Raw genomic sequence first — 20,047 nt, 5'->3', positions numbered from 1 at the left:
AAGTCAAGTCTGTTGAAGATGCAGCAAAGTATTCTTGTATCCTGGGTATTAGTTCCCTCTGTAGGTGAAATACAAGGTTCTTTCTGGAAATCAGACTTGGAGAGAGATGGAAGTCAAAGGCAGGCTGCTTGCCTGGAATCTGGTTTTCACTTCCAAGGTTAAACTACAACTGAAGATAAAGTTCAAAAGCTGTTGAATGAAAGGAATTCAAACAGCTCAAGTCTCGAGCACGTGGCAGGGTGGTTTTGGGTCGAGCTATTAAGCTAACTAGGCCCCTTTATGAAAATCCATTGCATTTTGAGCAGGTAACTGAAGAGCCATTCGTATAACGTTGAAGATGATGAGTCCTAAACAACTCTGCATTTGTCCAGAGCAGGCTGGTACAGATACATCTACGAATACTATGCCTTGGCTTAGCTGGGATGTTTATACAATGCAAGGCATGTTGCATTCCAGGGATTTTGGTGTGTTAGCCTTTGTTCATGTTTAAGCTGCTCAGAAGCTTCCAGAATGACAATCATGTGGTCAGCCGGGGCCGTTTTATCAGTCCAGCAAATGTCCATTTTGAGAAACAGATAAAATTACTTTATAAAGTAGCCAGGCAGATGTTGATATATATAAATTTGTTTCTTCCTGCCTTCTGGCCAGGACAACATGATCCAGAGAAAATGATAGATCATTTCTCCCCCCGCCACCCCCCCTCCCTGCCCCCCCGTTAGACCTGGATCATTTTCTTCCTCGCCCACAACTCCCTTCACAACTGCACCATGTTCCCCCCACGCTCCCGGCCCTAGACCTGGATCATCTTCTTGATTTTGAATGCTGTCGACTAATTTCTCAAAAAGCCCAGCCCATGCACAGCAAGTAACTTAATTGGACTGGATAAAATCCGGAAGTCATGACACTTATTATTCACTTTGTAAGGTAAAAGGTGACCCCAACCACCCACCCTTGCACTTTCTAACGAAGAAACCTGTTAGCAATTTGTGACCCACACATAATGCCTTATCAGTCACCACAGCTCTCACCCAGTGTTTCATTTGATGGAGTAATTAGTGACAGCTTGGGTACTTCTGCATGTCAGTCGACCTGCAAAGGAGCCAGGCCACTCAATGATGTAATTCTCAGCATATGCCAGGGGTGGCCAAACTTTCCGAACTTTAGAGCCACAGATGATAATCTTCAGACATTTGAGAGCCACTAGACACAAGCAACCTTTACAGTCGCATGCTTATTACTATTGCACACACTTATGTGAGGAAACATATTTAACATAAACATAAATACAAAAACATTTACTAATGTATGTATTTATTTATTTCCCTGCCCCCTGCAGCTTGTCTTCTTGCAATTAATCCAGCATTCCTTTTCCAGCTCAGCTCTAATCTCTGCACCAACCTCCTGCACAACACCAACTTCCTCCTTCATCTGCCCACTGCTTGCAAACTTGCACACAGACATACAGTCAAGGAGCTCAGTGCCCTGATTCTGCTGCTAGAATGCCGATTGTTTTCAGCCAGAAACACATTGTGCTTATATCACAGCAAAGGTTCTGCATGCGTTTGCCAAATAGTTAGTGAATGAATGAACGAATAACAAGAACAGGAAAAGATCCCAGATGCAGTCACAAACAGCGCATGGTTGTCAACCAACTCACTACAGTCACATTATAGCATGAGCAGCTCCGCCAATTGTCTGTTCGTCCCTGTCACCCTGTTCACTGCACTGTCATCTCCAGCGCTGCCGCACAACATGTGCTTGCTCTGCCTCTTGGTCACTGAGCCACACACACTTTGTGGAAAAGAGCCGCGTGCAGCTCACGACCTGAGGTTTGGCCATTCCTGGCATATGCTGAAAATGTACTGTTCCACTAGGGATGCCAAGTGCAATGACTTTACCCTCACTCATTCTTGTTGAATGAAGAACATCTCACTGAACCAACCTTGCAGCCAAATTATGTAAAATAATCAACACTGTGGATTTGTCAAATTCAGCTTCAGAGAAATGGCTACAGAACCCTGCATGTTCTTTTATCGCCTGTTCATGGGGTTGCATTTTTGAAGGGGTCCACATGTCAACTCAAACAGCAGAGGGGAATTTGCCAAAATCTTTTCATAAACGGACTTTGTGAAAGAAGTCATGCAGTGATCAATAAAATGCTGCATAAAATTTTAGTTGATCAACCTGACTGCAAATTGACAACTGCCCTGGCGTGGGTAGTTCATGCAAAGAATTCACTTCAGTTGGTTGGAGGATATAGCCGCCATCAATTATTCTATGGGTAAAATACAAAATTGACTTCTGCTCTGTGCAATGGTCCTCCTACTCTAGAAGGTGATACAATTAGTTCCATTTGCTGGACATTTGAAAACTTTACACACAAGGGGACAGGCTTTCATCAAGGCTGAGATCTCAGAGAAAACTGGAGAGCACTAAGGTATCATATAAGACCAAATGGATTTAATTTGTGATTTAATATACGATAAAAGATGGGGTCATAGGGAATGGAAAGACCCTGGTAGGGTAATAGGCCATGTTGGTAAGACAGTTGGTTGAAGTATATGAGAGACCATGAACTTCAAATGTCCATGTGTTTTGTGATGAAGGTCCTGAGGAACAGAATGTGGTATTTCAAGGGATGAATATTGGTAATCTATGTGATTATGACACACATGACTGAGCTATCACCTCCATAGGCCAATTGCCCAGAACGGAAATGAATGTTTAGGATGATGGTCAAGAAGTGAGCTCCATGGACCAGCAGAATGGAGTGAAAGAGTGAAGAGTAAAAATGTACAGTACAATTCTGACAATGAGTCCAGAAGTGGCTTGTGGCAGAAGACAGTCACAAACTGAAAAAAACTACCAATAGTCAAGAACTTGCAGGAGTAGCCCCAGCAGACTTAAAAGCATAAGTAAAGCCCATAGCTTAAATAAACTAGGTGATGAAATAAAGGCCATAGAACTGCCTTCTAACAGAACTAGAAGCAGAAGTCCTCAGAATTGTGCAGTTTTGATGGTTGCCAATAAACTTGAGGAAACTAATGAGAGACAAAACAGATCAGGTTAAATAGTTGGATAGGTTTCAGGATTTTTTCTGAGGTACCAGATAAGTATCAAACAACCTTGTCACATGGGTGGATTTGCACTGAAAAAGCCCATGCAGGCGGGATTTATTAATCTAAAGTGAGGCTAGTTCTTGGGATTTTGACAAGCGACTGGGTGATACAGATGTTAGACAGCTGGAAAAGTAACAAATTTTTTTAAACTCATTTGGCCGCATTTTCACGGGAGTGTAGATCAGTGTTGTCCAATAAATTTGCCACTCATCACATGTGGCGAATTGGCCACAAACACATGGCAAATTAATGCTGTTCATTTTTACAGCCACACAATACTGAGTTGTATTAAAATTGCAGCAATGGATAAGTATGAATGTCACTCGCTAGATCACTATTTGTCATCCATCCCTAATTGAGCAAGGAAGAATCAAATCACATTGCTGAGAGACAGGAATCACATATCCATCAGACAGCAACTATGTTTATCAGAATATAGCTCAATTGTTGGGTTTATAGTAACCTGGAAGCTGAAGGACCAGTTGCTCAATGAAACATAAAAAATAATCCGCTATTTGTTATGTTCTTTGTTTCTATTCTCATTGGGTGTCTCTAAAGGACAATCTGTAGGACCACTCTGTGAAGCACTGTAAATGCAGGGCCAGCCTTTGGAAAGGCAGCAGTCTGATGGCTCTCAAAATTTTCTTGGAGAGTTTAATGACACAGTGGATGCTGACTGATTTTGTTTAGCTGATAGTCGGCAGTTTTCGCAAAACAGTGCAGTTGTATAAGCAACAGGCATGACTGCAAAGCTACCAATGAGGGTTGAGACATATAATTTTGGCAAGCTGGGGTGGTGCAGCAACATCCAGATGTGTTCAGCTTTCATCTTAATAGATCTGTTAAGATGAGTGATTGAAAATAGGATGCTTTCACATGAACAGAGATATTACAGGCGGTTGGCATTAGCCAAAGGTCTATTAAATGTCTAGATACTGTGTTTGGAAATGGTAAGCAACAGAGCATAAACAAAGCAAGAGTCAGAGCACAGAAACAAATACGTGGAGATTTGTTGATTCATTTCCCTCCCAGAGTCTTCTATTATCAATTACGACAGTATTTTTGAAGAAATTTGGTTTTTTTGAAATAAACTGGAATACACTCTCAGAAACAGGACATTGCAGTTCATAGATTGTCCACACCCTTTCAGAGTATACACCAGGCTGGTTTTGTGGAACAGTGGGATAGCAACCTTTTGAAGCTGTTCTCTTGGCTCTGGCTCTGGTTTTGGTCTTGGCTGCTGACAGTTTAAAACCTCAAACCTGTTTTCAAAATATTTTGCAATTGTTTTATTAGTATTGCATATATTTTGTATCACGTGCTGAATATGGTAACCTGGTCGTCACAAGTTTGGCGAGCACCAAATTCTACTGGACATCAATGGCGTAGATCAATTGACATAAAAGCCGCATTTCTGCAGGGCGATCTCTTTCCAGAAAAAAGTGTTTCTGAAACACCCAAAGAGGCAGAAGATGCAGAAGGAAAATTATGGAAACGAAGTAAATGGGTTACGACCTGAATGATGCCTCTAAGGTATGCTACTCATCAGTGAGATCTGTTTTGCTGAAAATAAGCTGTATTCAACTAAAAGCAAATCTTGCAATGTTTTATTGGTGTCCTAAAGGAAACCTTTCAAGCATCTTCTTGATGCATGTTGATGACTTCTTATGGAGTGGTACTGTGGAATTTGAAAAATGTATTATTAATACGATTAGCGTAGAATTTAAAATTTGGAGGCAGACTTGAAGGGCTTTTAAATATATTAGTTTAGATATTAACCCGAGTTGGTCTGAAATAACTTTAAATCAACAATCCTATTTAGAGAGTGTTATTTTCATCCTGGATAATTGTACTAGGTCATCATAGAAAGATGATGTTTTATCTAAAGAGACAGAGCAATTGTGAAGCTTGATTGGTCAATTGAACTTGTGTACTCAGACTACACCAGACACTGGTTTTGATGTTAAGTACTTCAATGAAATACCCTAAATTAGAGAATGTTTTAAAGGTAAATCAAACATTGAAAAAATTAAATCTGGATAAATGTGTACATAAGTTCCCTTCCTTAGTCGACCCAAAGAACATGTTGCTACTCGTTTTTAACGATGTTTCACAAGCTAATCTTCCTGATATGGAAGTAGCTTCACCAGAATATCTATTTCTGATGGATGAAAATGGGAAATAATATCCTTTTGCACGGGAAGCTAAGAAAATAAAAGAGATTGTTAGAAGCACTCTAGCTGTGGAAATACTGGCTCTTGTGGAGTTCTGAAGGACCTAATTGCTGAACTGGGCTTGTAACAGCGAGGGGGGCATGTAACAGCGAGGGGGGCGGGGGGAGTGGGGGGGTGGTGCGAGACAACCAACACAAGGGAAAAAAACCTACTTGACCTCATCCTCACCAGTCTACCTGTCAAAGATACTCTGTCCAGGAGTCACCACCACACAGACCCTGTAGAGATAAAGTCATATCTTTACATTGAGGAAACTCTCCATTGTGTTGTGTGGCACAATCACCGTGCTAAATGGAATGGATTCAGAACAGATCTAACAGCTCAAACTGGACATCCATGACTTGCTGTGGGCCATCAGTAGCAGAATAGTATTCCATTATAATCTGTAATTTCACAGTGTGGCATAACCCTCACTCTACCATTACCATCAAGCCAGCGGATGAAACCTGGTTCAATGAGGAGTGCAGGACAGCATGCTAGGAGCAGCACCTGGCATACCTAAAAATGAGCAACAACACAGGATTCTATGCATGTTAAGCAGCCTTTAAATTGCGCCCATCTCTCTGCTCTCCTGCCTATTCTACACCACTGCTGTCACTAATTAGAAGGCAATGCCAAACCCAGCCATTCACTGGCCAGCTTGTTAAAAATTGTTTTGGGTGCCAGAGACCGATGTGATGCAGTATCAGGACCTGGACATGCATCTGATGTCAGGGTCCCAACCTCTTAATGAAAACGTATCTCATGGCGTCTGTTCCCACATGTACATTGACAGCACCCATATCTCCAGCTCCACTGCCACTGTGATGAAATGCTGCTTGTCCAAAACACAGCCTTAAATGGACTGCCATTTCTAGCTCCAATTAAGTGTTGGAAAGATAGAAATCATCATCAACTGGTCCCATCACAAACTCTGCAAACTTGCCATCTGTTCTGTCAGGTTGAACCAAACTCTTCACAACCTCACCCTCCTATTAAACACTCAACTTTTAAAGGCCCCCACCCCTCCTTCACCCTGGGGAGGCGATGGCATAGTGGAGTTATCGCTGGACTGGTAGTCCAGAAACCCAGAGTAATGCCGGGTTCGAATCCCACCACGGGCAGATGGTGGAATTTGAATTGGAATTAAAAGTCTAATGATGACCAGAAAACTATCGTCGATTGTTGTAAAAACCCATCTGGTTAGGGAGGGAAATCTGCCGTCTTTGCCTGGTCTGGCCTACATGTGACTCCAGACCCACAGCAATGTGGATGACTCTTAAATGCCCTCGGAAATGGCCTAGCAAACAACTCAGTTTTACCAAACCGCTACAAAGTCTCAAATAAGGAATGAAACTGGAGGGACCAAGGCAGCGGAAATGACAACAGCAAACTCAGCTCTGTTGACCCTGCAAAGTCCTCCTACGAACATCTAGGGGCTAATGCCAAAATTGGGTGAGCTGTCTCACAGATTAGTCAAGCATCAGCCTGACATAATCATCGTCACGGAATCATACCTTATAGATAATGTCCCAGACACCACCAACACCATCCCTGTAGAGGTGGTGGCACAGTAGTATATAGTTGGGAGGGAGTTGCTCTGGGAGTCCTCAACATTGACTCCAAAACCCATGAAGTCTCATGGCATCAGGCTAAGTAATCCTGCTGATTACCATGTACTGTCCTCCATCAGCTGGTAAATCAGTGCTCCTTCATGTTGAACACCACTTGGAGGAAGCATCGATGATGGCAAGGGTGCAGAATGTACTCTGGGTGGAGGACTTCAATGTCCATCAATAAGACTGGCTCGGTAGCAGCATTAGTGACTGAGCTGGCCAAGTCCTAAAGGGCATAGCTGCTAGACTGGGTCTGCAGCAGATGGTGAGAGAGCCATCAAGAGGGAAAAATATTCTTGACCTCAACCTCACCAACCTGCCTGCCGCAGAAACATCTGTCCATTACAGTACTGCTAGGAGTGACCACCTCACATTTGTTGTGGAGATGAACTCCTGCCTTCACACTGAGGATACCCTCCATCATGTTGTGTGGCACTACCATCGTGCTAAATGGGATAGATTTCAAACAGGTCTAGCAACTCAAGACTGGGTATCCATGAGGTGCTGTGGGCCATCAGCAACAGCAGAATTGTACTTGAACACAATCTGTAACCTCATGGTCCAGAATATCCCTCAGTCTACCATTACCATCAAGCCAGGGGGTCAACCCTGGTTCAATGAGAAGCGCAGGAGGACATGCCAGGAGCAGCACCGGGCATACCTAAAAATGAGGCGTCAACCTGGTGAAGCTATATCTTAGGACCACTTGCATGCCAAACAGCATAAGCAGCAAGTGATAGACAGAGCTAAGTGATCCCACAACGAGCAGATCCGATCCAAGCTCTGCAGTCCTACGACATCCAGCCATGAATGGTGGTGCACAATTAAACAACTCACTGGAAGAGGAGGCTCCACAAAAATCCCCATCCTCAATGATGGAGGAGCCCAGCACATTGGTGCAAAAGACAATGCATTTGCAACAACCTTCAGCCAGAAGTACCGAGTGGATGATCCATCTCAGCCTCCTCCGGAGGTCCCCAGCATCACAGATGCTAGTTTTCAGCCAACTCAATTCACTCCATATGATATCAAGAAACGGCTGAAGGCACTAGATACTGCAAAGGCTATGGACCCTGACAATATTCCGGCAATAGTACTGAAGAATTGTACTTCAGAATTTGCCGTGCCCTAAGCCAAGTTGTTCCAGTACAACTACAACACTGGCATCTACCTGGCTATGTAGGAAATTTCCCAGATATATCCTGTACACAAAAAGCAGGACAAATGGAACCTGGCCAATTACCGCCCCATCAGTCTACCCTCCATCATCAGTAAAGTAATGAAAGGGGTCATCAACGGTGCTATCAAATGGCACTTGCTTAGCAATAACCTGCTCCCTGATGCCCAGTTTCAGTTCCACCAGCGTCACTCAGCTGCTGGCCTCATTACAGCCTTGGTTCAAACGTGGACAAAAGCGCTGAATTCCTGAGGTGAGGTGAGAGGAACTGCCTTGACATCAAGGCTGCATTTGACGGAGTGTGGCATCAAGGAGCCCTAACAAAACTAATAATAGGAATCAGAGAGAAAACTCTCTGCTGGTTGGAGTCATACCTAGCACAAAGGAAGATGGTTGTGGTTGTTGGAGGTCTGTCATCTCAGCTCTAGGACATCACTGCAGGAGTTCCGCAGGGTAGTGTCCTAGGCCCAACCATCTTCAGCTACTTCATCAATTACCTTCCTTCCATCTTAAGGTCAGAAGTGGGGATTTTTGCTGATGATTGCGCAATGTTCAGCACCATTCACAACTCCACAGATACTGAAGCAGTCCATGTCCAAATGCAGCAAGACCTGGACAATATCCAGGCTTTGGTTGACAAGTGGCAAGTAACATTTGCACCAAACAAGTGCCAGGCAATGACCACCTCCAACAAGAGAGGATCTAACCATCACCCCCTTGACATTCAATGGCATTACCATCACTGAATCCCCTACTATCAACATCCTGGGGGTTTCCACTGACCAGAAACGGAACTGGAATAGCCATATAAAAACTGTGGCTACGAGAGCAGGTCAGAGGCTAGGAATTCTGTGATGTGTAACTTACCTCCTGACTCCCCAAAGCCTGTCCACCATCTCCAAGGCACAAATCAGGAGTGTGATGGAATACTCCCAATTTTCCTGGATGAGTGCAGCTCCCACAGCATTCAAAAAGCTTGACACCATCCAGGACAAAGCAGCCCACTTGATTTGCACCACATTCCCTAAATATTCACTCCCTCCACCGCCAACGCACAGAAGCAGGACTGGGTACCATCTATAAGATGCACTGCAGGAATTCACCAAGGCTCCTTCCACAGCACCTTCCAAACCCATGACCACTATCTTCTAAAAGGACAAGGGCAGCAGATAGATGTGAACACCACCACCTGGAAGTTCCCCTCCAAGTCCCTCACTATCCTGACTTGGAAATATATCGCCGTTCCTTCACTGTTGCTGAGTCAAAACCCTGGACCTCCCTTCCTAACAGCACTGTGGGTGTACCTGCCCCACATTGACTGCAGTGGTTCAAGAAGGCAGCCCACCATCACCTTCTCAAAGGCAACTAGGGATGGGCAATAAATACTGGCCTAGCCAGCGAAACCCACACCCCATGAATGAATAAAAAAAAATTCTCTTTATTTGAAAGACCATCTACTTCCACCTCAGTAACCTTGCCTCATCTGTCTCAGCCCATCTGCTGCCAATAATCTCATACATACCCTTGTCACTCCCAGACTTGACTATTTCAATACGCACCTGGCCTCCCATCCTTCATGCAGTATAAACTTCAACCCATCCAAGTTTATGCTGAGTGCATTGTATCCTGAACCAAGCCCTGCCTACTCATCACTCCTGTGCTTGCTGATATACATTGGCTCCCAAGCCACCAGTACCTCCAATTTACAATTCTCATCCTCATTTTAAATTCTTGCCTCACCCCTCCCTATCCTTGTAATGTTTTCCAGTCCTACAGCCCTTGCTCCATGAATTCTCTATTCCTGTGACTTGGCCTCTTGAGCAACAATTCTTCCTTTGCTTCATGATTGGTACACATGTCTTCAGCTGTCGAGGTCCCAAGGTCAGGAATTCTCTCTCCAAGCCCTCTGACTTTCTTTCTCTTTTCTATTAAGACTCTCATTAATACCCACCTCTTTAACAAGACCTTTGGCTACTTCTGCAAAAACTCCTATTTTGATTGTGCCCATCTTTGTCTCATTATGGCTCTGTAAAACACTATGTGACAATTTCAATGTGAAAGGCACCACGTGGGAGCAAGCTGTTGTTGACAAAACACATAGAAATATTACAACATAGCAGGTTAATATAAAAGGGCTCCTACCTTTTCCATGCCCTCTGAATAACTGTTGCTGCCCTATTCTTCTTCCGAAAAAGCTCTTTTCTCAATCTCTCCTTTTCGACTATTTGTACTCGGATTTCCAAAGGGACAAGTAGAATATCAGAGCTCTGATGAACCAGAGTGGTGCATGAACCCTTTTCGGTGCTAAGAGATCTAGAAGTGCCAGTTCTGTCCTGAGATGCATTTTCAATAGTATTGTTGCGCTTTCCACTGGCTGGAATTGCTGATGGGGAACTGCCACTTTTGGGTTTTGGGGAGGCCAGAGGATGCAAAACTGAAGTGATGATTTCAGAGCTCTGGGTATCAGTTTGCACTGTATGGCCAGCATTATCAGTACTGTTTACAACGATAGGTTTGGCGCTTCCAGGACGGCTTGAACCAGCAGGTGAGAATCGACCGCATTTTACTCCTGCCCAAGGCTCCTCATATTGTTGGGAAGATTCAGATCTTATTTTATGACGTATGCTACAAACCAATGAAGATGGACTCTGTTGTTTCACCAGTTTTTTTGTTGCACTGGCTGACCTAAAGCCAGGGGGTTTCAATTTATTGCCATTCAGTCTGTTGATACTTACAGGAACTTTTCTATCACTCTCAGTGTTACTATCTCCTCTTTCTGAAGGAGTGAGCTGACTGGAAGAGTATAGCTGATCAGGGATGCTTCCTTCAGTGTATTGCTGGTGATCACTGACATCATTGCTCTTCGAAGTTTTTCTGATGGGTTCTAGAACGGTGAAAAAATTCTACAAATTAATTTTGCTTCATACATTGGGGAAAATATCTAAAAAATTATAACACATCTTATTTTGTGACAACTGAATTTACACCTACATACAAGAAAAGCTATGTTCTTAGTAGTGTCAGCAAAGATTGGCAACTACATACCTACCAGGAACTGCTTTTCAGGGACTCTTTTCAAATAGGAGGATCCTTATAATCCAATGAAAAAGGATACATTTAATTGTCACTATGAGCTGGGTTGAAAAACAGGTTCTTAATTATAACATCGACCAATTTGTTGATTTATTTGGTCATTGAGAATGTTGCATTAGCAAGAATGTGTAATGCTGTTTGGAAATGCTATTCATGCACAAATACAAAATCCCAAAAACATGCCGGGCTGCAATCTCCTTAAACTCAGAAAATACAGTAACTCCAATACTTTATTACTGAATGCATGGTGCACACTTGACCCTGGTTTTTCACAGTTATGTATTGTTGGCAGCATGTTGTCCAAGACTGAATTCGATGCACATACAGAATTTAACTCCAATACAGTATTTTTAAAAGGTCCCTTCTAGTTCCAAAATCTTTTCTCATAGCGAAGCTGAGTTTTATTTGTATCTTTTTTTAAAAGATTAGAATGTGCATATTGATGTAAAGTGTAAACAGCTACTTCTACAAAAATAGTAAACTCCTATGTGCAAAGCATCAGCAGATCAGAACTAAAGGAAGAGAGAGGTTGACTTCCTTTTCCTCAATTGGGGATTCCCCTCCACCATGTTTGACAAGGCCCTTGGCCATATCCATCCCGTTTCCCGCAGTTCTCACCTCAGTTCTGTTCTCACTCATGCTCCTCCCTCCCATAACCATGACATAATTTCCCTTGTTCTCACCTCAATTTATTGCCATTCAGCCTCTGTATTCAACAAATTGTTTTCTGCCACTTCCAGCATAATGCCATCACCAAAAACATCTTCCCCCCACTCTTCCCTTTCAGTATTTGAGAAGGCCATTCTCTCTGAGACACTCTGGTCCTCTCTTCAGTCACCCCCAACAGCACTCCCCTTTCCTTTGGCATCTACCCATGCAAGCACAAGAGATGCAATACCATCCCTTTTACTTCCTCTCTCCTCATCCTCCAAGGCTTCAAACATTCCCCCCAGGTGAAAGGGTTTTGTGTGTACTTCCTACAATTTAGCATATCGTATTCGCTGCTCACAATGCGATCTGCTCCTATACTGGGGAAATCAAATGAAGATTGGGTGACGACTTTGCAGAACATCTCCATTCAGTCCACAAGCATGAAATCTTCCAGTTGCTTCTCATTTTAATTCTCTCCTTGCTCCTACTCTGACCTATCTTCAGTCTCCTGCAGTCTTCCAATGAAGGCTCAACAATTGCTTTCTAATATACTTTCAATGACTTCAGCACTGCATTGAAATATATTCTTTAACAAACAGTAGATATAACAGAACAAATATGCTGCAGTTGCATCCCTCATGCCCTTTCTTTCTTGCCAACTTAAAAGGGTGGGCAGTTGCTTGGTTCCTGTTAAAGCCAGTCTTGCAGACTCAAACAAGGGAGCCACTGGAGGCACTTTGCAGCCTTCTGGACTCAACACTTGTTCAATAATTTCAGATCGTAACCTCTGTCCTTATATATGTTACCTTTCTCTTTGCAGGTTTTGGTTTTACTCTCGTTTTTCTTTTGCTTTAAGATGGCAGCTGTTCGTCATTCTCACATTCACACTCTAATAGACATATCTTTTGTTTCTTTACTCGTCCCATTACCACTCCCTTTGGCCTCGCATCACCAACTCTTTTGCCATTTAATGTGTCCTGTCTTCCACCTAATCACATACTTTCCCCTTTTGATCTTTTTTCTACTACCCCTCCCCCTCCTTCATTTCCTTAAAACATATTACATATCTAATTTTTCCTAGTTTTGATGAAAGGTCACGGACCTGAAATGTTAACTCTTTCTCTCTCCACAGATATTGCCAGATCTGAGTATTGCCAGCATTTTCTGTTTTTATTTCAGGTGTACAGGATCTGCAGCATTTTACTTTTGTTCACATTCTCTGACGACTATGTGGTACCTTGTCAAATATCTTTTAAAAGATCCAAATATATTTAATCAACTCCGCTACCCTTGTCTACTCTTTCCATTTCTTTTCAAAGAATGCAATAAGGCTGGTCAAGCATGACCTTTCCTTTTGAAAGTCAATGGATTTTTCGCTGGGCTGCCAAATCTTCCACGGCAGGGCCAGGAAATTCCAGCCTAGATTTTTTTAATTACATCTTTGAGTGGAGATTCGTTATCTTTCCTACCATTGATGTGAAGCTAACTTGTCTATAGCTTCCTAGACTTGTTCTATCTTACTTTTTAAATACAGGAATAACTTTATCTGCCATTGCTCTTTCATTATTGTCTTAATGAATCTTAGAATAATTTAATAATATGTCTGCTATCTCTTCCCAAACTGGTTTTAAAAAGCGTAGATATAATCCACCTAAACCGGGGATTTTATCCTCTCTAGGTTTGATTACTTTATCAATCATCTTCGCTTTTCTATCTTAAATGCCATTTTGTACTTTTTGATTTCTTCAGCTGGCATGTTCACCTTGTTAGTCTACCTGGCAAACACTGAGGCAAAGTAACCATGTAACATTTCACTGTCGTTACCTGTGCAGCTATCTTGTGCATCCCTTAGTGGTCCAATCTCATCCAGTTTTTTGTTTTGATATTTGCGTCTGCCGAATATTTTACTATTTTGTTACATCCCTTGACAACTTGATTTCGTAGTTCCTCTTAGCTTTCCTAATTGTTTCTTTACCTTTCCTATCCTATTCGTGCTCTTTGTCAGTTTCTCACTTATTGCTGATGTATTAATATATGCCTTTTCCTTTAGCTTCAAATTTACCTTTATCTCTTTACTTATCTATGGTGGTTCATTGTGGTCAGCGTGTTCTTGCTTTTTTCTAAAAACAGGATATATATAATGATCACCATTTGAATTCTTCTCATTGCTGTTCTATCTCTTTATTTGCCAACATTTTTTCCAGCTTGCCTTAGCTAGTTCTATTCTGATCCCTCAGTTAGCTTTTCCAATCTATTACCTTGAACTTGTCTTGCTTACAGCTTTCTCACATCATTGTTTTAGACCTTATTTGTAATTTCCTAGGTGTTCCCCCATGCTAACTTCACTTATCCATTCTTACGTACTTCTCATTACTGAAACTTTGGATTGGACAGAATAGAGGGAGCACGTTTTGGGTGAGTTAAAGTTAACAGAGGGTAGAAGATGGGAGGCAAGCCAGGAAAGCATCGGATCTATCAAATCTGGGATGACAAAGGATGAGCGCTAGTATCAACAGCGGCAGATTGGCTGAGGCAGGAGTAGAGATGGACATAATAAAATTGGAGCTGGGCCATTTGGGACCGAAATCAGGAAACACTTTTCCACACAAAGGTTAATAGAAATCTGGAACCTGGTTCCGAAAAAGGCTGCAGATGCTGAGTGAATTAAAACTTTTAAAACAGACTGATAGATTTTTGCGGTGTAGGAGTATCAAGGGATATAGAACCAAGGTGGGTAAAGTAGTTGAGAGTCAGATGAGTGTGACCTTTGACCCAGAAACAATAGAGTAAAGAAAATTTGTAATTTTTTAAAATTGCTGTGGAATCTGTAATTATTTTTAACAATGTTTAAAAAGGAGTTTTAAGCATTTGCATAAATTGTAATTTTCTTGTATAGTAAGAAATGTGACCTGGCTTCACTTGACCTGAAAATAGTTCTAACAGGAAATAAGTTAAGATACAGTGTGCCTTGCAGACACAACCAGGGGAGCTGGGGGGTGGTGAAGGTGATCAGCACACAGATGCAGACAGAAACAGAAATACACCAAATTCTAGTGAGGTGAAGAAGCAAATCTCTCTCACGAAAAGCTTTTGGCAGAAAAAACAGGAGCTGTTGGAGGCACTGTGCAAACTGGCAAGAAAGATCAAAAACCTGGAGAGTTGTATGGATAGGATGGAGATGCTAAAAGGCTGGATATTTTCCTAGGCGTGGCCAAATCGTGAACTGGAGTGTTATTGGTTGAAAAGGAACTCTGGTCTCTGACATGACCATGGGAGGGAGAATTAGCAAAAGTGTGCCTTGCTGATGATAATCATACCTGTGAAACTTAAAGATGAGAGCGGTTGTCGGAAAGGACTCCTGACCTACCCTTCATGAATAAAGAACTGCATACTGAGAAATGTTTAACTACCTCGTGCCACATGTCAGCAATGAGTGATGGGGGGTAGTTGTGGTTGTGTAAGATGAATCTTTGTATCGGCTATTTAAAGTGAAACTTACCTTTATGTGAAGTATCATTTGCCCATTAGTTCATGTTTAGTTTAATTTAATTTGCATTGGTTCTGAGTTGTGTTAAAGTAAAAGCTACAAAAATTAGTACCTTGTTGGTAATTTCTTCATTTGGGGGTCAATCAGTAAACTTGGTTATTTTTGGTTATGGTTTCCCCACAGTGTTGGAACGAGCACAAGGGGCTACTTCTGTGTCTCATTGCTGACCATGCAGAATTAGAGTAGGTCAACTAATACTTCTCCACTGGCAGGCATCTGCATCATTAGAGGCACATGTTAGCCACCCATCTTGCCCCATACATAAAGTATTCACCCATACCCCAGAAAATGCTTACAACTGCCTCCAGTAGTTCCCCTATTTAGTCTACGAGACTGGCTTTGGCAGAAAACAAGCAACTGCCCACCCTCTAAGTTGGAAAGTGAGAAAGGGAATAAGGGATGCAACTGCAATAAAATTGTTTTATTATATTCTTTTTTTAAAAAGCAGATGTATTTCAATCCACTGCAGAGGCCATGCAAAGTTTACTAGAATGATTATGCAGATCACCATGTTTTATAGATTGCTATCAACTCTCCAAATTTATGGGTATTGAGAGATTTATTAAAGTGTACAATGCCATCACTCTTATTATATGCTTCGCCACGCTGAGAGCTGGAAAAAAACTTCCACTGACAAGAAAATTCTGATTTATTACCTATGAAGGGAGGTGGTGGCATAGCGGTATTACCACATACTGCCTCCCCCTCAGCTGCTGAATCAGTGCTCCTCCATGCTGAACACCACTTGGAGGAAGCACTGAGGATAGCAAGGGTGCAGAATTTACTCTGGATTGGGGACTTCAATGTCCATCACCAAGGGTGGCTTGGTAGCACCACCATAGACTGAGCCAGCCGAGTCCTAAAGGACATAGCTGCTAGACTGTGTGGCACTACCACTTCCAGGGACCCAGGGTATTGCTCTGAGAACACAAGTTCGAATCCCACAATGGCAGATGGTGGAATTTGAATTCAATAAAAATTTGGAACTAAAAATCTAATGATGACCATGAAACCACTGTCAATTGTCGTAAAACCCGTCTGGTTCACTGTTTTAGGGAAGGAAATGTGCCATTGTCACCTGGTCTGGCCTACAAGTGACTCCAGATTCGCAGCAATGTGGCTGACCCTAAATTGCTCACTGCAATGGCCTAGCAAGTCACTCAGTTGTATCAAACCACTAAAAAGTCAATAAAAACGATTGATACCAGACGGACTACCCAGAATTGACCTAGGCACTGGCAACTTCAATGGCAAACGCAGCCCTGTCGATCCTACATAGCCCTCCTTAATAACATCTGGGGGCCTGTGCCAAAATTGGGAGAGGTCTCACAGACTAGTCAAACAACAGCCTGATGTAGTCATGTTTATGGGATCATACCTTACAGATCATGTTCCTTACACCATCATTACCATCCATGGGTTTGTCCTGTCCAACTGGCAGGACAGACCCAGCAGAGGTGGCAGCACAGTGGTATACAGTTGGGAGGGAATTGACCTGAGAGTCCTCAACATCGACTCTGGAACCCATGAAGTCTCATGGCATCAGGTCAAACATGGGCAAGGAAACTTCCTCCTGATTACCACGTATCATCCTCCCTCAGCTGATTAATCAATGCTCCCCCATGTTGAACACCACTTGGAGGAAGCACTAAGGGTGGCAAGGGCACAGATTGTACTCAGGGTGGAGGACTTCAATGTCCATCACCAAGAGAGGCTCGGTAGAACCACTACTGACCAAGCTGGCCCTGTAGCTACTAGACTATGTGGCACTACCACCATGCTAAATGGGATAGATTTTGAACAGATCTAGCAACTCAAGGCTGAGTATCCATGAGGCGCTGTGGGCCAGCAGCAGCAGAAGAATTGTACTCAACCACAATCTGTAACCTCATGGCCCAGTTAATCCCCCACTCCAACATTACCACCAAGCCAGGGGATCAAACCTGGTTCAATGAGGAGTGCAGGAGGGCATGCCAGGAGCATTAGGCATACCTAAAAATAAGTGTTAACCTGGTGAAGCTACAACATAGGACTACTGACATGCCAAACAGCATAAACAGCAAGCAATAGACAGATCTAAGTGATTCCACAACCAACGGATGGGATCTAAGCTCTGCCGTCCTGCCACATCCAGGTGTGAATGGTGATGGACATTGAAGTCCTCCACCCTGAGCACATTCTGTGCCCTTGCCACCCTTAGTGTTTCCTCCAAGTGGTGTTCAACATGGGGGAGCACTGATTAATTAATCGCTGATCAACATCCTGGGGGTTACCATTGACCAGAAACCAACTGGAGATGGAGGCTCTACAAATATCCCCATCCTCAATGCTGGAGGAGCCCAGCACATCAGTGCCAAAAATAAGGCTGAAGCATTCGCAACAGTCTTCAGCCAGATGATCCATCTTAGCCTCCTCTGGAAGTCCCAACATCACAGATGCTAGTCATCAGCTAATTCCATTCACTCCACGTGATATCAAGAAATGGCTGAAGGCACTGGGTACTGGAAAGGTTATGGGCATTGACAATATCCCAGCAATAGTACTGAAAATTTGTGCTTCAGAACTTGCTGCACCCCAAGCCAAGCTGTTCCAATACAGCTACGACATTGGCATCTACCCTGCAATGTGGAAAATTTCCCAGGCATGTCCTGTACACCAAAAGCAGGACAAATCCAACCTGCCAATTACCGCCCCATCAGTCTACTCTCCATCATCAGTAAAGTGATGGAAGGTGTCATCAAAGTAGCACTTGCTAAGCAATAACCTTCTCCCTGACACTCAGTTGGGGTTCCACCAGGGTCACTTAGCTTCTGACTTCATTACAGCCTTGGTTTAAATGTGGACAAAAGAGCCGAACTCCAGAGGTGAGCCGAGAGTGACTGCCTTTGACATCAAGGCAGCATTTAACCGAGAGAGGCATCAAGAAGCCCTAGCAAAACTGGAATCAATGGGAATCAGGAGGAAAACTCTGCTGGTTGGAGTCATATCTAGCACAAAGGAAGATGGTTGTGGTTGTTGGAGGTCAATCACCTCAGTTCCAGGACACAGTGCAGGAATTCCTCAGGGAGTGTCCTAGGCCCAACCATCTTTAGCTGCATCATCAATGCCCTTCCTTCCATCATAAGGTCATAAGTGGGGATGTTTGCTGATGATTGCACAATGTTCAGCATCACTCGCAACTTCTCAGATACTGAAACAGTCCATGTCCAAATGCAGCAAGACCTGGATAATATCCAGGCTTGGGATGACAAGTGGCTAGTAACATTCGTGCCACACAAGTGTCAGGCAATGACCATCTCCAACAAGAGAGGATCTAACCATCACCCCCTTGACATTCAATGGCATTACCATCGCTGAATCCCCCACTATCAACATCCTGGGGGTTACCATTGACCAGAAACTGAACTGGACTAGCCACATAAATACTGTGGCTACTAAGTACAGGTCAGAGGCCAGGAATCCTGCAGCGAGTAACTCAACTCCTGACTCCCCAGATCCTGTCCACCATCTACAAGGCACAATTCAGGAGTGTGATGGAATATTCTGCACTTGCCTAGATGAGTACAGCTCCAACAACACTCAAGAAACTTGACACCATCCAGGACAAAGCAGCTCACTTGATTGGCACCCCTTCCACATACATTCATTCCCACCACCATCGACGAACAGTGGCCGCAGTGTGTAGCATCTACAAGATGCACTGTAGAAAATGACCAGGGCTCCTTAGTACCTTCCAAACACATGACCGCTACCATCTAGAAGGACATGGGCAGCAGATGCATGGGAACACCACCACCTTGAAGTTCCCTTCTAAGCCACTCACGATCCTGACTTGGAAATATATAACTGTTCCTTCACTGTCACTGGGTCAAAATCCTGGAACTCCCTTCTTAACAGCACTGTGGGTGTACCTACACCACAGGGACTGCAGTGGTTCAAGGCGGCAGCTCACCACCATCTTCTCAAGGGCTCTTAGGGATGGGCAATAAATGCTGGCCTAGCCATTTACGCCACCTCTCGTAAATGACTAAAATAAATAAATGGTAGGGCACTCAAGGTATAGCTCTAGTGGGGGTGGGGGGAGCATAAAAGATATAAAAATATTTTAAAATAATGGAAATAGGTGGGAAAAGAAAAATCTATATAATTTATTGGAAAAAACAAAAGGAAGGGGGAAGAAACAGAAAGGGGGTGGGGATGGAGGAGGGAGCTCAAGACCTAAAGTTGTTGAATTCAATATTCAGTCCGGAAGGCTGTAAAGTGCCTAGTCGGAAGATGAGGTGTTGTTCCTCCAGTTTGTGTTGGGCTTCACTGGAACAATGCCGCAAGCCAAGGACAGACATGTGGGCAAGAGAGCAGGGTGGAGTGTTAAAATGGCAAGCGACAGGGAGGTTTGGGTCATGCTTGCAGACAGACCGCAGGTGTTCTGCAAAGCGGTCGCCCTGTTTACATTTGATCTCTCCAATGTAGAGGAGACCACATTGGGAGCAACGAATGCAGTAGACTAAGTTGGGGGAAATGCAAGTGAAATGCTGCTTCACTTGAAAGGAGTGTTTGGGCCCTTGGACGGTGAGGAGAGAAGAAGTGAAGGGGCAGGTGTTGCATCTTTTGCATGGGCATGAGGAGGTGCC

The 20,047-nt window shown here is 43.3% G+C and overlaps 1 protein-coding gene across 15 annotated transcripts in view; it reads right to left on the bottom strand.

Moving 5' to 3' along the window:
* invs (inversin) overlaps positions 1-20,047 on the bottom strand; it is a 429,324-nt gene that overhangs the window by 105,314 nt on the left and 303,963 nt on the right. For all 15 annotated transcript variants that reach the window (XM_041184776.1, XM_041184778.1, XM_041184775.1 and 12 more), the window contains one exon: positions 10,268-11,009. In XM_041184776.1, coding sequence (XP_041040710.1) covers positions 10,268-11,009 — 742 coding nt within the window. The remainder of the gene's footprint in view (positions 1-10,267; positions 11,010-20,047) is intronic.

The sequence above is a fragment of the Carcharodon carcharias genome, chromosome 3, assembly GCF_017639515.1.
Source record: "Carcharodon carcharias isolate sCarCar2 chromosome 3, sCarCar2.pri, whole genome shotgun sequence".
NCBI classification, from domain to species: Eukaryota; Metazoa; Chordata; class Chondrichthyes; order Lamniformes; family Lamnidae; genus Carcharodon; species Carcharodon carcharias.
The sequence above is the reverse complement of the archived record's forward strand: the minus strand, read 5'-3'. Positions and strand labels throughout refer to the sequence as shown.